The sequence below is a fragment of the Petromyzon marinus genome, chromosome 5, assembly GCF_048934315.1.
Source record: "Petromyzon marinus isolate PM22_M1 ecotype Great Lakes invasive population chromosome 5, UKy_Petmar_22M1.pri1.0, whole genome shotgun sequence".
Taxonomy (NCBI): Eukaryota; Metazoa; Chordata; class Hyperoartia; order Petromyzontiformes; family Petromyzontidae; genus Petromyzon; species Petromyzon marinus.
In genome coordinates, this window is record NC_133671.1 from 20,403,870 (window position 1) to 20,421,881 (window position 18,012).

Here is an 18,012-nt window from a genome sequence, read left to right on the forward strand (position 1 = left end):
TGCGCAATGTTAAATGCGTACATAGGCAATGCACACGGCAGTTGGCCAGGTGGTGCCTGCAGCTATCTGTCCACCCAGGCTTCCATGGGGAACACTCGGCCTCGGGGTCCCCTCCCTGCTGCAGCTGCAGTGGGTCTCACGAAACAAGGCCACAGCACCAGCCTCCAGCAGAGCACGGCCAGCGCGCCCACCAGCAGCACAACCAGCACCATGATGACTATCGTCCTCGTCTGCCGAGCCGAATGACCGCCTTGGAGGGAGAGGCCTCCCCCGGGCGTCCCTGTGGCCCTCCAAGCCGGCGTGGCCTCGGCCACCGCCGCTTGCGTTCCACCTGCCGAGGCTGAGCTGGGCTCCCCGTGGGCGACCGCGTACGGCGTCCGCGTGGGCCCCAGGGGGCCCTCGGCGGTTCCCCACGTAAACGAAAGAGGTTGCGAGACGGCGCTGCTGCTGCTGCAGCTTGCACCGCAATCGGAGCTCCACGGCTGCTGCTGCTGCTGCTGCAACAGCGAGGGCCTTGGGGCCCCAGCGGTCGTGGAGCGGGACCCGTCATCCCGCTCATCCTCCTCCCCGTCGCTGAGGTTGCTCTTCAGAGAAAAGCACCGGGCACCCTTCCTGGTACCGTCGCACGCACGTCCCATCTCCGGGATGGGAGGCACGGGCTGGACGTGGTGACGCGAGTCGGCGACGTCCGTGGATGGAGGCCCCCTGTGCCAGGTGAAGGTCACCTCCTGCGGGGAGGGCGGGGAAGGTGACCATTGCATGGATTGCTGGGCGGCAGGGCTTGGCGAACAGAGCCCCATGGATGGCATCAGGCTATTCTGTGGAAACTCTCGCCCCGACCGCGATCGGTGCAACTGCTGCGCGTCTGTCTCTGCAGAGGCACGGTTTTGCGGTAAGTAGCCGTGCGCGGGAATACCTTCGATGCTTTGGAAAATCGTCGTAGACAACGGTGGAGTATTCACGAAGAGCCCGGTTGAGTCTCGTACTGCGTCCACGTGGAAGCGCTCGTAGATTTTGGTGGGAGAGAGCGCAGTGGTGTGCGTGGAGAGCGTACTTGTGGCATCATCGTTGGGCGGCCTGTCTACTGGGCAGATGTCACCGAGGGACAGTGTTAGGAGGGCCCTCAGCCTTAACCTTTGAGGGCTGTCGCACACAACCCGATTCTTCTTTCTCGTGTCCCACAGCCACTGGTAGAGGTAGACGATGGCACAGTCGCACGCCCAGGGGTTGTCTTCGAGCGAGATTCGGGACAGGCTGGTCAAATGGTCAAAAGTCCTCTCAGGGAGTCGCTGGACAGCATTGTCACTCAGGATGAGAGACGCGAGGTTGAGTAAGCCCCAGAAGACAGCAGCAGTCAGCTGGACAATATTGTTCCTTGACAGATCGATCTTGACAAGCGACGGCGGAAGGTTGGCAGGGACGCTTCTCAGCTGGTTCCCACGGAGGTTCAAGTCCTGCAGCCCCCGCAGGTCCGAGAACGCCTGGTCGTCCACCAACGCAATCTGGTTCCCCTCTAAGTCCAGAGTCCTCAGCGACTTGAGTCCGGCGAAGGTGTCCCTGCCGAGCGAAGTCAGATTGTTGCCTTTCGCGTCGACGCTGGTCAGGGACGGCGGAAGGCCCCGCGGGAACGCCGTCAGCCCGTTGCTGCCCACATGGAGGCTCCGCAGCCACGCGAAGCACCTGAGGTCGAGGTTGTGGCTGGCGATGGCGTTGCGCTCCAGGGAGAGGCGCACCGTGTGCGCGGGCAGCGCCGACGGCACGGACGTGAGGTTGGCACTGTCGCAGAAGACCTCGGAGGTCCTCCTGAAGCATGAACAGTGCGGCGGGCACCAGCGCACCGCCAGGGCAATCGCGGCCAGCAGCAGCGGCGGCGCCAGCGTCAGGAGGGGCCCCATGGCACGGCGGGCACGGTGGGCACGGCGGGAGCAGTGGGCACGGTGGGCACGGTGGGCACGGTGACCACGGTGGCAGCGGTGGGCACGGTGGGCACGGCGGCAGCGGTGGGCACGGCGGGCACGGCGGGAGCGGTGCGGGTGCCACAAGTGGCGTCACCTGGTGCTGGGGAGGAGCAGGGCAGCAATGCGTGGAAACGAGTCACTCCACACAACGAGTCACTCCACACAACGAGTCACTCTGTACAACGAGTCACTCCATACGAGTCACTCCATACAACAAGTCACTCCATACAACGAGTCACTCCATACGAGTCACTCTGTACAACGAGTCACTCTGTACAACAAGTCACTCCACACAACGAGTCACTCCATACGAGTCACTCTGTACAACGAGTCACTCCATACGAGTCACTCTGTACAACGAGTCACTCCACACAACGAGTCACTCTGTACAACGAGTCACTCCATACGAGTCACTCTGTACAACGAGTCACTCTGTACAACGAGTCACTCTGTACAAGTCACTCTGTACAACGAGTCACTCCACACAATGAGTCACTCTGTACAACGAGTCACTCCACACAACGAGTCACTCTGTACAACAAGTCACTCTGTACAACGAGTCACTCCACACAACGAGTCACTCTGTACAACGAGTCACTCCACACAACGAGTCACTCTGTACAACGAGTCACTCCACACAACGAGTCACTGTACAACAAGTCACTCCACACAACGAGTCACTCCATACAACAAGTCACTCCATACAACGAGTCACTGTACAACGAGTCACTCTGTACAACGAGTCACTCTGTACAACAAGTCACTCCATACAACGAGTCACTCTGTACAACAAGTCACTCTGTACAACGAGTCACTCTGTACAACGAGCCACTCCATACGAGTCACTCTGTACAACGAGTCACTCCATACAACGAGTCACTCTGTACAAGTCACTCCATACAACGAGTCACTCTGTACAACGAGTCACTCCACACAACGAGTCACTCTGTACAACGAGTCACTGTACAACGAGTCACTCTGTACAACGAGTCACTCCACACAACGAGTCACTCTGTACAACGAGTCACTCTGTACAACGAGTCACTCTGTACAACGAGTCACTCCACACAACGAGTCACTCTGTACAACGAGTCACTCTGTACAACGAGTCACTCTGCAACGCGCTTAATTTACTTTGGGTCTCCCAGTTAATATATAAACGTACATTAGGATACATTTTCATGTCGAGATTATCTTGTGGGGATGTTCTCATTTGACCGTAAGGAAATTGTGAAGCATGCTTACCGCTTTGAACTAGCGGTGCACTTTGCTGCCTTTATAACCGCTCGTGTCACGGGGTGTCTGCAACAATGAGACCATCGATGGCCTGATGTCATGTTTGGTTTAGGCACACTTCTCAACCTCCCTCATGGGCTTAGATTAAAACAACATTAAAACATTGTTGCCCCAGAAAAATGCTTTTGGGGGGGGGGGGGGTCCAAGTACATACTTTTGATTTTAATATTTTAAAATCTGATGGGGTTTTTTTTATGCGTTATCATAAATACAGACTTTTGTGCGCCTAGGTGAAAAAAGCAAATGTCCCCCCTATTTTGGTGGGCCGGCTACAAAAATGTTTTAAATGTCGTGTTCCATTTGAAAAACATAGAACCGGCTATATTTGCGTGACAATTTTCTACATTTTTATTTACGTTTCCCTTCCAGAGCGTCGTTAGAACTTTCATTATCAGGTCACTCAATGTCCAGCTTGGGTGGCGCCTTGATCACGGCAGGGTGGTGTGCAACCCTACAGTTTGCAGCCGCTTTGGGTTGCGATGTAGCTGATGTGACGATAGAGCTAAGACAGCATTGCGAGTGTCATTCCCTTGTAGGCCGAGACTTGCTCCAGGTACTCTCTCGTTACCTGCTACACACAAAGGCCCTCATGAATAAGGAACCGCTGGTCCCAGGACACGATTGAAAAAAGTATTGAGATTCAAGGATGTTTTCCCAAATAAACATTATATTATGAAAGAGGCGTCTCCCGTTAAAATGTAATTTAAAAATTGCGTGGATTTTTTTTCTGTTGGTGGAGACAAATCAAAAATATTAATTGTTTAAGCCGGCTGCTTTTGTTATGAAAGAGATCAGCTGGTCAAAACCATTATCAGCTGCCCTAATAATTATTGACATCAGGTAATCGTAACGTAATAAAGCCATGAAACCTTTCAACAAAACCAGCAACAATTCACCTTGCGTACGTATAAGTGCGTACGCATGCATGTTAGTGATGTGCGTAGCGCGGTCACCATTCCCAAAATGCTGTCGGTCAAAGGCCACACAGGACGTACATTTTCGGTGATTAAAGCGGGAACGTCAAATCCTTTTCGGCGATCCCATTACGAGAGAAGGTTAACGCGATCTTCGTCAGCGAGTAACGCTCGGCGAGAAACAGCGTGGGGTCAATTGACGCATATAGAGCCAACCGGATGAATTGAACCGATTGAGTTTTCACATTGTTTGACGTGCAGAGAACGCGCGGCTCCCCACGTCACGTTCTGACGTTCGCCCGCCCGCCCGGTGACAGCTCCGCTGTTGATCTCATCGGCGGGCGCGGGGCACAATGGGCGAAAGGGGTGTTGGCTCCAATTGAGAAACTCCCCCCCCCCCCACCCTTGTCTGCAATTTGCCAAATTAGCGGCGGACAGGTATGCTGTGGTGTTTTTTTTTCTTTGTGTAAACCTCAGCTAGCCCGTGAGTCAAGAGCTGAGGATTTTGTCAATCGGAGTGGTCTCACCGTGAAACATTGCTGCTTTTTTAAGATTTAAAAAAAAATGGAACACAAAAAAGAAATGAAACATTTCCTTTTAATCGGCTCACCTTTTTTAATGTTTGCGGACTTGCAGCCGAACGCGTTGCACGAGGGGACCACCAAGTCTAAATTAGCCGTAACTTATTTTCCACTCTTGACATCACTACTTCAACCACCTCTTCGCAAACAGGCGCGACATCCCGAACGGTCAACACCGCACGCATTCCCCCCGCCCCCGAGCGTCGAACCCATCCGAGTTGACTGTGCAGCCAAGGCCCGGTCCCTTTCCCACGAATTGCCCTGCCTACCTCACACCTCGGTTGCCCGTGCGTGCGCGAAGCCAAAGCGAGGACGACCACTCCCCCCTCACCTCCAGGCAGTGGTGGCCATCTGAGTTCAACTCCTCTGCGTGGGGAAGCGAGAGGCATCGAGCACAGCATCGGACGGGCAGCGAGGAGCCGAGCGTCGTCCCCCAAGGTGCCCAAACCTCCGGGCGTGCGGGCGGGAGACGTGTTTACTGCGCCGGCGCCGTTCCTTGTTGTATGACATCCCGATCCCAGATTCCCAGTCGTGTAACGAGCGACACATAGCCAGCCTCCTGCATTAGTGATAAGGTGGAAGGCTATCGCTAGATTGTGTGCCTGCGGACGCCTTTAAAAAATTCATGGCTCAGGTCACCTTTGTGCCGGGTTTCGCTCTCCCGCGGGCATTGGATAGGCTCGCACGACGCAGAGGAAATCTACATTGGGTGTCGTAATTCCAGTGTCTCAATTAGACACGTCCGAGACGCGCTGATTATCTTCACTTTTCTTTACAAGGTCTCACTGATGAGTTATTGTGCGGTCTTGGCTATTTGTGCCTTGCAATCTGTAGAGGCATGTCAGTGAAATTTTAAGATGTGGGATTTACAGATAATTGTGACCCTTTATAATTGTAGTATTTAGTCAAAGGTACCATTTTTTACATGTTCTATATAAAATGTTGTGGGGCACTGGTAGACTAGGCACGTGACCAGTAGCCACAACCAAAGTGAGAAGTATACTGTGCTCTTTTTCTTTTCGTCTGTCCATCAAAGTCAAATGTTTTTGCAAAGTGCAGGGGGGCCTTCCTCGAGCAGTAGACAGAACAAGAGATGTGGGTTGCATGGTCTGCCTATTGTCACATCTCTGGCTTTGTTGATTAGTGCCACGTGGCCAGGTTGGATCTCGATCTGCCAACTTGGGTGCGAAGTCTGTTCAGTTTTCCATGTGGTCCAACCGTGCGGATTGCCCCTGTGGAGAGTTGTTCACTCTCCTCGATGCCCACGCCGATGTCGGCATCAAGGTGTCCAAGTCGCTCCCGCCGCATCTCCTCGCACGTGGTCGCAGGTGTGTTAAGTGACTGTGAGGAAGCTCCTCCATCACTTGAGGTGTTTTGACTGCAGCTCTGGACTGGGTGTGGTATCCTTAAATATAGAATTATTTCCTGGGCGATTGGCTCAGACTTGGATAAAATTCAGCCCTGGTCTCGTAATAGGCTCTCACTTGGACAATATATTTACCGTTGATAAAAGGTACAATGAAAATGATGCAACGTGCTAATTATGCAAAATTACTATGCCGACATCAAGCCCCGTGTTGAGAAAGTCATTTATTGTTTTGCACAATTCCAAAGCATAAACGGACTTTTGCAAAATAAACAAACATGCAAAGTCAAATAAAATTGGCAACATAATTCAGAATAAGTTTGGGGTACTTTCTTTTTCAAACACAGAAAAGGAAACCCGTCTCGTAGCAGATGTCATTATTACTTTATTTTTAGTTGCTCGACAATAGTTACAGATTTCCAGAAAACTCAACTCTAAAGTCACGTTGACAACGATGCGGGTTATACACCTTCTGCGTCTAATTTGCGTACGGCCCCGTGTGTTCCGTGCATACCCACGTGGTCTCCGCTATGCGCTCCTAGACAGTAGTGTGGGCACGGGTACAGTCTTATTTCTTGTTGGTTACGATGTAAGGAGGGGGTTAGTCCGGGTTTGAATGCCAACGCTGTTACCGCTTCACCTCTCCCAGATCTTCTATGCTGTCATCGTCCACCTGCAGATAGAGACAAAGGGCGACCGTTTGATTAAGCAAAATGTTTCTCAGGTCCCTGTGCTCGCAACGTACCACGGTCCGCCTATCAATGCTTACCAAACTTCCCTGTTGAAACGTTACTTAAAGGTCGTTACACGTCTCACAAGTTACAAATTGAAGACTTACCAAAAAAATGACAACCGTCTGCATGTGGTTAATTTTCTCTTTTGTAAAAAGACAAATATAAAAGGGCACTCATTACTATCATCATCCACAGCAGCCATGTTCTATCCACTAGCTGGATGAAGGCCTCCCCACACTCACTGCCTTCTAAGCTGCATTAAACGAGTACTAGGAGGGAATACCTCCCACCTGCCAACAACACACTTTCTGTAGTCAGCGCAACCAGTCACTCCTGGTCGCTGCAAGGACCTTTTTTCATGTCCGGTTGACACACGCATTCTTTCACGCGTTATTATTGGACAACCACGAAAGGTTTCGATTTAAAGCTTTCGTGACTGCAAGGATTCATCTTCTTTGGTTCTTTCCGTAAAGTCACGTAGAATGAGAATAAAATAATAAATTAATAAAATAAAATAACACAATTAAATTCTCACGACGTTTCGGCCACAACACAAGTGGCCTTCATCGGGTGAAGGGACGAGACTGTCTCGAGGACAGCGCTGGAGCGGCACATACTCTTTGGTTCTCTCGGTAAAGTCACGTAGGTATAAAATAAATCACGACGTTTCAGGCGCAACACAACGTTTCTGATGAAGGACGCTTGTGTTGCGCCCAAAACATCGTGATTTATTTTATACCTACGTGACTTTACCGAGAGAACCAAAGAGTAAGTGCCTGGAAATGTTGTAGCCCCCCCCCACCCCGCCAAAGGTGTTCCCACAGTCCTGCCTGGCTTCCGGCAAGGGAACGCTTTTCTCCTCTTCCCTATCACTGCGTTACGACACACACCTCGGACCACTTTTCCTGAATGACGTCCATGATGCTGTCGGTGACGTCGCCCTGGATGGTGATCTCATCCTCGGCCGTCACGGACGCACCGCACGAGAAGCGTTGCGCAAACAGCTTCTGCGCCTCCTTCAGCTCGATGTCTGTCGACACCGCGGCACGCCGAGTGAGGAAACCGCACCACGCCCAAAAGCTTCATACGATACCAGAAATCACGCAGCTCAGGCAATGCCTTTTGGCGTCCTCTGGTCTAGCACCGTTTGAGACGAGGCTCAAAAGAAAGTTGTCTCTGATGTGGACCAATCAGTTTCAAGGACAATGCCAATATTTTATCAGAGTTTGTTTTTTGTTTGCATTCCGACCACAAGTTGTGTGGTTAATGCAGACATGATGCCTTGTAAAAAGGTTTCAGTTTTGTTTCCAGAAAAATTGGGAAAAACCTATTCTTATATTTTGGTACTGGCAAAGGAGGTCCAATAATGCCTGTTAAGTTAACGGTTGGCCACGCAACATTATTCAATAAACGGTGACTTTGAAAAAGAATCGGCCAAACACCCCAATGCAGGACACTTCTGAATAAAAATACTTTGACACTCAGTCATGCTTTCCTGAAGGACACTATATTTATTCTTGCGAGTTAGAATATTTACAAGGCAATTTATAACGTGCACAATATTTCAAGGACATAAATGACCCGTGACTGAGGTGCAAAACCAAGCTCACTGTCACTCGAAGGGCAAATGAAGAGGGGGGGGCTTTTAAGAGACACTTAATAGCAGAACATTGCTGTGAATGTTGCTGCAGAAGTGCAGCGGCAATACATAAAAGTCGTACAAATTATTTTAAGAGGCTGCTATAGTGACACACAGGCACGTGGGCACTCACCGAACGTTGCAAGGCCGCACACTCTTGTGACGTACTTCTTTTTGGCGCGCGGGATTTTTGCAATTGTTATTTTCTGTGGGACGGTCTTCTTTTTCTGCTTAATCTGCCCTTTTCCACCTGTTGAAACCCAAATGGTCATTTTGCAGCACATTTTGTGGAAGAGTATTCAGTGCCAACGTTACATTTTAAAGTCCGCACTTCGTACGATCGACACGAACCTCGTTTTTGCCTCTTTTTCTCATCCTCCTCGATGACACCCTCCTGTGTCTCTCCTCCGCCCACTTCCCCACCTCCGCCTCCTCCTCCTCCTCCTCCCCGACTTCCACCTTCATATGTCATTGGAGTGGACCCTACCGATCGCCACAACACCCATGAGCAGAAAGACACCGTTACCTCCGTATCAATGGCGACGTGGCAGCATCTCTTCCAACAGTTTTTCATTTAATTTGGCAAGTGGCATCGGTCAACTCATCCAGGTGGACTTAAAAATTGCTGTGACAGCGATTACTACAGGTGGTACACGCCGCTTTTGACGGATGTGTAAAAAATGGAATGGACACTTATTAGGAGCACGCGGGTATTTTACGACGCTCAAAAATAACGACATCAAAATCAGCTTGTGTGCAGGTTGCTGGGTGGATTATAAAAGGATTGTGAGAAATGGCGGCGGCTTGTGGAGAGCATTCATCTAGCAGTGGATTGATCATGGCTGATGATGAATAGAGATCAGAAACATGTGAGGTGCAATCATGTTGTAAATGTGACGAGCGTGCAAGGGGTATGACACGAGCATGTTTTGTTTCCAAAGTAACACTCATGGGACGTTAGTGGTGCCACTGGATATTAACGCTCCGTGTGAAACTCACCCAGGTTGAGCTTTGCAAACTCATCTGGAAAATTTCTCTCCCACCACTGCTTACATTTGGTATATTGTGGCATGTATTCGCAGTACTGCAAATCAAAACGGGACAACGCAATTATGCTATGGCATTACTTTTCACAGTTATTTTACAAAAAATCCAACCAATTATAAAGTGCGTTCAACACGTTTACAGTGGTATTTACAACAAGATGAAAAGATAACAAATGCCTACCTCGATTGGTAAGGAACATTCTGCAAAGAGAACACATTCAAAATGTGATTAGATCACATCACACCCAAACATCAACTGTTACTATTACCACTTTTCTTTTATAACGAAAATACAAGAGTGTACTTAAAATTGCAGCCTGCGCACCTCTGATTAGCACGGTTGGCTGCATACAATGCGAAATGAGTTCAACATACATACATGAGTTTAAGCCATGCGGGTTTCCAAAAAGTAAATTCCTATAAACTGTACGCTCCACAGTTTTACTCTCACAGTTTGACAATCTCTCCCGCCCAGATGTAAAAGCGCACTGCAAATATCTATCAATTGGCAAATGTGAAAAAGATCAATTATTTTTAATTACGCTTGTTTACCCAGAAAAAAGACCTCACCGAGTCTCAAGACACAGGAGGGTCATGCAAAGTTTACGCAGTCGAGGTGACAATTGCTGTTCTTCCCAGTTATGTAATTTTAGAGTCGTTAAAATTTGGCAAATTTCGACGCCGGCACACAATGGCCTACTTTGTTTCAAATTACATCAGGGGATCTTTAATGTTCACTCTGAAGCTAAGGATGGCTATTTCACGGTCAATATACCAGCAGCATTAGCCAGGGCGGCCTGTCAGATTCAAAACGTGACTCTGTGCAACAAAGCGGTGAACCCACTACTGCCGGGACAATGGCACCACCCCATATAAATGAAACTGTCCGCCTTTTGCTAATTCAATGCTGAATGAAGGCTTCCCTCATGCCATGACCACGTTTTACGGCGCTGGTCAACCGGTACGAGTTGTCGGTTCAGATTCCACTCGCCTCTAACCTCAGCCGTGGTTGGGAATCAAAGTCACGTCACTGGACTCATACCGCAGTACACAAACCACTGCGCCACCACTCTGCCCCAGAAAATCCAAAACGTGGGAATAAACGTGGAGAAGCACATGACTGCAGTTGCTAGAATAGAAAAAAAACACACAAATGGTCGATAACGTTTACACTTTAAATCACGCTACGCTACTGCACCGTAGCCCTGGGTCCACGTACCTCCGCAGTAGAGAACCTTCATGGGGTAGGAGACATTGGCCTTGGCGGGTTCTGTGGTTCCGGACATCTTCGGCTGGGAAGGTGAGACGCACGCTTGGTCTCGACTCTCTGCTCCTGCCCCAGCGTTGGGGCGAGGCGCGGTGGTCTGGGGTCGGTGCGATTTGTGAGCCGAGCTCAAAGTGGGCGCCCCCTGGTGAGTAAAAGTGACATTTAAAATCCGAAGGCAATGGGACGTTTAGGTCCGGCGGTCGAGACTTTGACGGAGCAGCAGCCAAATGGATGGATCAATGGCATGGTATCGCGCGAAGGTGGCTAGATGGACATGGACTGATGCATCGCGATGCCGTGAGAGATGGTGACGGCTTGGGTAGATATTTATCCAGCAGTCAACAGTACAATGCGTGGTGTATCGATGTAAACTGATTCACACGCTCGAGATACAGGCACGTAATCTTAATTGCACGAAAAAAAAATTTCCGACTGAACAATTGCGGTACTGTTTGGAATGAGCCACACTGAGTTTTAGAGGAAATATAATACTATACTACACGTACAAAGCAGACAGTAGAACCGCAGACCGTCCAAATCAGACAGTACAGCCGAGACTGAGGGCACTTATAGGAACAGGAATCGATTCTTAAATTCCCACAATGTAGCCAACAGAGTGGAGGGTGAGTTGATGCAAGGACACTAGCAGGAGCGCGCCGTGCTGCTTGAGGGCGTGGAGGTTTTCACCTCACTTGGCGATCCTGAGCCAATTTGGGAGGGAGGGGGGGAGGAAATTCCACTTTCTTATGACCGAGGCCAGTACATCTGAAGGACAATATGTAGTACTGTACAACGCCACTTAACGTTAACCGGGTGAGACCACGTTTTATTTAATGTAGAGTTTTTCAACCGAGACATGAGCAAACATTTGTTCCACACCGCTCTTGCTTGCGCCACGAGACCGACGGTGGTGCATAATGCACGGACGCATTCGTATGACGTCGTTAATGTCCACCTTGCAGCAGACGGCAAAGCTTTAACACAGAATGTCATTTTACTTTATTACAGCACTGCGATGATGGATGATAACGGCCAGCCACGATGGACATTGCGTGACGTGCCCCGTGCTAAGTTATTCCATAGCGAGACACAAATAAAACAAATGCCACGCCATTCAGGCACCCACTCTCGCCTGCGTTAAATAAAACACACAAATCTCATCACTGTCGTGAATACGAGAAACAAAAAAAACCTCAACGATCACTAATACTGTATACTAACGTTGTGATTTAAATGAATATCACTACAGATGCAATTCTAAATTAAAACTGCACAGAGGTCGTGGATTACGTGCGGCCTTCCAATGCGAACCAAACCACACCCGTTAAGACACCCCACAGACCCACGAGCTTCTTGGCAACAAAAAAACCCAAATTAATGTGAGTAATGTCCCACATTGAATCGCTCGCTGGCGTGGGCGATTTAAATGACTGCAATGAAACTACTCCGTCACTTGCCGCGTTGAAAGTGGTGGCAAAAAAACACAAAAATCATCACAGGAAGGAAAAAAAACTCAACACGCTCCGTCAATAAGTGTACATAAACATAAAACGGACGTTTCGGGCAACGACCCTTGTACATGACACGCGCGCGTGCGTGTGTGTGTATATGAGAGAGATAGCGAGTGTGGTAGGAGCCCGTGTGGCCGGAACGAGCAACCCGCGCCCACGTGAGTCGCGCGGCTCTCGTCTGGGGCCCGCTCCGAGCCTCCCCACCCCCCATTCAACCTTGCGACGTCCCCGTTAAATGACGACCCTCTTCACAACCACCGTGCAAATGTTTATTGTGTACTGTGGTTTAGCTCTCTATTAAGTCGTTCGGGGTGGTAAACGAAACGCCGCCGAGTTTGAGGCCTCCTCCTCGTCCACCACCACCACGCGTTGCCCTCACCTTTGCCAAATCGCCGTCGATTCCAAGTTGCTGAAAGCCTCCCCTGAAGTGGCCCCCTGGGCTCAAGATGTTTACTGGCCGCCGCCGCTCGTTCGTGTAACGCCGTGGACCTCGCGATTGTTCTCCGCTCGCCGCTTCGATCGCACCAAGTTCAAGCAGAGTCGGCACGGCGCTCCGTCCGCACGCGTCACGCTGACCTATGACCCCCACTCCCCCCCTCCCCCATCGCCGCCGCGAGGACCCCGCCCGCGGCGTTGTGGTGGCCGCGGCGCGCGTGGTGCCTGTACGGGGAAAGGGTGGCCCCACGAAACGTTTATTTTAACATTTTATTCTTTATAGAGAGGAACGCGCAATCACAACCCGATGATGATGATTATAATATTAGTAGTAGATTCTCGGTTGTTAGACATGTTTCCATAGATTGTGCGAGCTTAAGGGTGTAATAGCGTTGCAGAGTGACGCTTTGGTGGTTATATCAGAATATTTATGAGGAATCCGATTAGCTATAAAGCTCTTTTTTCACAGAAGACCAATAGGGACACGGGCATCAGAACGTTAGAGCAAGCGATACAAACAAAACTATAGGGAGTGCAAAGTATAGGAAATGTAGACCGCTTAAAAATATATAAAACGAAACTATTTCTTACGTTACCAGGTGGAGTAACATGGCCACAAATGATAGCTCAACGAAGTGGGCTTATCGTGTGAACATTTATAGCAGGAAAAAAAATAATCTGAATAATACATTACTGAATACAGTCATTGTTTTCTCAGCCAAGAAACACAGACCTGGATACAATATTTGGTTTCTGCAAGGCAATAGCCGAGGATGGGACTTAATGGGACAATCGCAACAGCTCCCCGGTGAACATGACAACTTTCACGCTAGATTTGAAGTTTTCGTGACTGCAGGGATCCATACTCTTTGGTTCTTTCGGTAAAGTCATCACGTTGGTATAAAATAAAAGTTAAATATTTTAGAGCAGATTATTTTATTATTTTAAAATAAATTATTTTATTTTATACCTAAAATAAATTATTTTATACCTACGTGAGTTTACCGACGTTGGTCCAACCACATGTCAACGTTGACCCGGATGGCTTGTGGGTCAACCAGCGTTGGCCCAACGTTGTTTTATGTCCTGGGGTAATGTTTCAGAGCTCAAAGCAGAGCCATCCATCCATCAGCAACACGGCCGTCTGGGAGTGCATAGTTTCAGCAGCTTTGGTTCAACACAAGCAAAACTCTGAACAGGTGGATTCATAGGTGTGTCGCTCATCAGCAGTAGTGCCGGGTTTGCTTGAACCGATGCACTAATTGATGAAAATCAGTAATACGCGCCTGCCGTTCTTGCAACCGTGAAAGTCAATGAACGACCTATTTAAGTCTAAATTATAGCTTGGTCTTGACGAGCTGTTAAATAAGTTGAAAGTAATAATTTGACTTGTTTTCAGCTGATGAGAGTATGCCAGTGATTTTTGGTTCAGAATTTTTTTAAATGTTTACAACAATTGGATAGTTATATTACCAGGAATGAGTTAACATTAATCACATATTTTTTGTTTACAACAATGACATATTCTTAGTTTTTTCGGTAAAGTCACGTTGAAGAGAAACAACAAAATAACAAAATATATATAAAACAATAAAAAATTCTCACGACGTTTCGACCATAACTCAAACGGTCATCATCAGGTGTGTCGGTTTGCATAAATTTATTTTGAAAACGGCATATTTATTTATTTATATATATAAAAATAACGTTTGCGTTTCAACAAAAGACCGGACCCACACACCAAAAAGTTAGACGTTAATAAAGTCGTAATTAATCGCAGTAACAGTTCTATTTCCGATGGTCTGAAATCCGTTTTAGCTAAAGGTCTAAACTTTGCAGTCACACCTAAACACATACCAGTTAATGATATAATTGCCCAAGTAGACGTTGCTCTCAGGGGCCTGGGTCACATCGCTGCAGACGTAGCAAGATCTGAAATCGCTGCAACCCTCAAAAACGCTAAGATGCCAGCTAGCAACCTCAGCAAAGATGAGCGTTTTGAATTATATAAATTAAAAAGAGGAATGATATTGTAGTTCTCTCAGCTGACAAAGGCAATGCTACTGTTATCATGGATAAAATAGAATACAACAACAAAATTAAAGAATTACTCGACGATGGTAGTTATACAAAAATAAAAAGAGATCCCACCAACAGCCTCGTCACACAAACCAACAAAATAATTTCTGATTCAACCGCATTTAATTGATCAATCTAAACAGTTTTCGTTGAAACCTTCTGCTGCCAGGCCACCAAGATTATACGGCTTACCAAAAATACATAAAGTTGATACACCTCTTCGTCCCATAGTCTCTACTATCAGCTCCCCCACCTACAAACTAGCTCGTTTTTTGTCTGAAATCCTGCGTCCTTTCACTGGAAAGACCACCTCTGCGGTACAAAATTCTACTCACCTGGTATCAACAATCAAGGGTATTTCCCTGTCCCCAGACGACCTGCTTGTCAGTTTTGATGTAGTTTCTTTATTCACCAAGGTTCCTGTACCTGACACCATTGCAATCATTGAAGACTTGGTTCATCAAGGACTAAACACTGAGGTACCCCCCCTGGTGAGACACTGTTTAACCAATACATACTTCACTTGGAATGGAACTTTCTACAAACAAACTGAGGGCACCCCAATGGGCTCCCCCCTTTCTCCAGTTATAGCTAACATTTTCATGGAGAAATTTGAGACTGACGCCATCCAGACTGCCACTCTGCGCCCAACCTTATGGAAGAGGTACGTGGATGACACTTTTGTCATCTGGCCACATGGCCGGCCTGCTCTAGACCAATTCTTCGACCACATCAATTCCATACACCCAGCCATCAGATTTACCATGGAAGTCGAAATAGATGGCAAGATACCTTTTTTGGATGTCCTAATTAAAAAGAGACCTGATGGTTCAATGAGCCACTCTGTCTACAGGAAAGCTACCCATACGGATGCTTATCTGAAACCGGATTCCCACCACCATCCATCACAGAAGAATTCTCTCATCAAGACTCTGTATCATAGAGCCCAATGCATATCCGACCAGGAACACATAAGCAATGAACTCAAGCACGTACACCAAGCTCTTAGGGCTAATGGTTACTCCGACTATACAATCCGCAAAGCTATCACTCAAACCATGAAGAAGAACCCTCTTGAGGAGCCTTTCAAAACCATCACTTTACCCTACATTGCTGGGATCACAAAAAAGATCTCCAAAATCTTGAATAAACACAAGATCCAGGTCCGTTTCAACACATTACATAAAATCCGTGATCTGGTTCCGTCTGTAAAAGATGTGATTCCGGACATACAATACCCTGGTGTCTACAAACTAAGTTGCCTCTGTGGTAGTAGTTACATTGGAGAAACCAAACGCCATATCTCGGACCGCATTCGTGAACATAAAGCAGACCTTAAACACGGTAGGACCAACACCTCGGCCGTAGCAGATCATTGTTCTAATTCAGTAGGCTCACATGCCATTGACTTTTCCAAGACGGAGGTTCTTTGTAAGCCATCTGGCTTCCATGAGAGATTCGTTCATGAGGCTATCCACATATACAAACACAGAGACAATTTCAACCGAGAAGATGGATTCTATCTTAGCAATCATTGGAAAGATTTGATAAATCATTTCAGTTCTTGATTGATTGTTCACGCTTACAGTGGCTTTCAGACAGCATACATAAAAACAAATTTCGTCTCCCCCCTCCTCTTTTCAAAAAATAGATGGACTAGTCCTGGCAAACAGCCAATCGTTGCGCGTGACGCAAACGTTATTTATATATAAAAAAATAAATAAATAAATATGCCGTTTTCAAAATAAATTTATGCAAACCGACACACCTGATGATGACCGTTTGAGTTATGGTCGAAACGTCGTGAGAATTTTTTATTGTTTTATATATATTTTGTTATTTTGTTGTTTCTCTTCAACGTGACTTTACCGAAAAAACTAAGAATATGAATTACTGCAGTCACGAAAGCTTTAAATCAAAACAATGACATACTGAACTGTGCGTACCCTGGTTAAGTGTACAGGCAGACCTCGCCGAACGCGGGGGTTACGTTCCTAGAAAATGCCTTCTTGGGCAAAACCCCGTTCGACGAATGGGAAAAATTGGGTTGCATTCCTGGGTCCGAAATTATCACCCCTCCCTCTTTGTTCAACTAATTCTACATTAATTCTACATGAATTAGTATTGTACTAAAGGAATTAGTATTGTACTAAAGGATGCTGCATTGATCTAAATTTCTTGTGTGTGCACTCTTTTTAAATTTCATCTCAACACTAAACTCACGTCTCCCATTCCTCTTCCCGCACCGCGACACCCACGCGTGACGCTCGCCCCGGACTCTGAATTCCAAAACCCGACCATCGCCCCGGACTCTGAATTCTTAACCCGACACCGGCCCCGAACTTTGAATTCTCAACCCGACGCTCGCCCCGGACTCTGAATTCCCAGCCCGCCGCTTGCCCCCGACTCTGAATTCCCAGCTCGAAGCTCGCCCCGGACTCTGAATTCTTAACCCGATGCTCGCCCCTGACTCTGAATTCGAAGCTCGCCCCGGACTCTGAATTTTCAACCCGACGCTCGCCCCTGACTCTGAATTCGAAGCTCGCCCCGGACTCTGAATTTTCAACCCGACGATCGCCCCAGACTCTGAATTCCCAAACAGACGCTCGCCTGACTTTGAATTCAACCCGCCACTGGCCCCTGAATTCCCAGCTCGAAGCTTGCCCTGGACGCTGAATTCTCAACCCGACGCTCACCCCTGACTCTGAATTAATAGCCCAACGCTCGCCCCTGACTCTGAATTCCAAGCTCGACGCTCGCCCCTGACTCTGAATTCCAAGCCCGACGCTCGCCCCTGACTCTGCCACTTAACCGTTCATGATTCGCCATCTCGGCGTTCGCATGGCTCACGTCAACGACTGGACGGCTAGATGCAAGCAGCAGTTGTGTTGTTGCGCGTGTTACATTGTCACGCTAAAGCGCACACACATGGTAAATAAATCGTTCTCACAGTCGATTCATTCACACCTTCGGATGCAGCACTCTCGGGGCACAGCTTTTCGACGCGGAGATGAGAATCATCGCAGCGTCAAACAACGTACAGCCAAAACATCACCCCGTGTTCCGGAAAACAAACCAAATTAGTGAACCGTGTACAGCCGAAACACGCGTTCGATAAATACGCGTTGGGCGAGGTTCTGTGTTATGTCGGTCCACACGCAACATATAGGGACAATCACAAATCCA

At 48.1% G+C, this 18,012-nt stretch overlaps 1 protein-coding gene across 1 annotated transcript; it reads right to left on the reverse strand.

The window, feature by feature from the left end:
* Window positions 1-6,321: 6,321 nt before the first annotated feature.
* On the reverse strand, window positions 6,322-12,902 carry DENR (density regulated re-initiation and release factor). The gene is made up of 8 exons (XM_032947331.2): window positions 12,692-12,902; window positions 10,754-10,943; window positions 9,716-9,735; window positions 9,488-9,572; window positions 8,840-8,971; window positions 8,622-8,738; window positions 7,740-7,879; window positions 6,322-6,788 (listed from the first exon to the last, which is right to left on the reverse strand). Exons 2-8 carry the CDS (start codon window positions 10,818-10,820, stop codon window positions 6,744-6,746), a joined length of 606 nt encoding a protein of 201 aa, XP_032803222.2. The 5' UTR covers window positions 10,821-10,943; window positions 12,692-12,902; the 3' UTR covers window positions 6,322-6,743.
* Window positions 12,903-18,012: the final 5,110 nt, after the last annotated feature.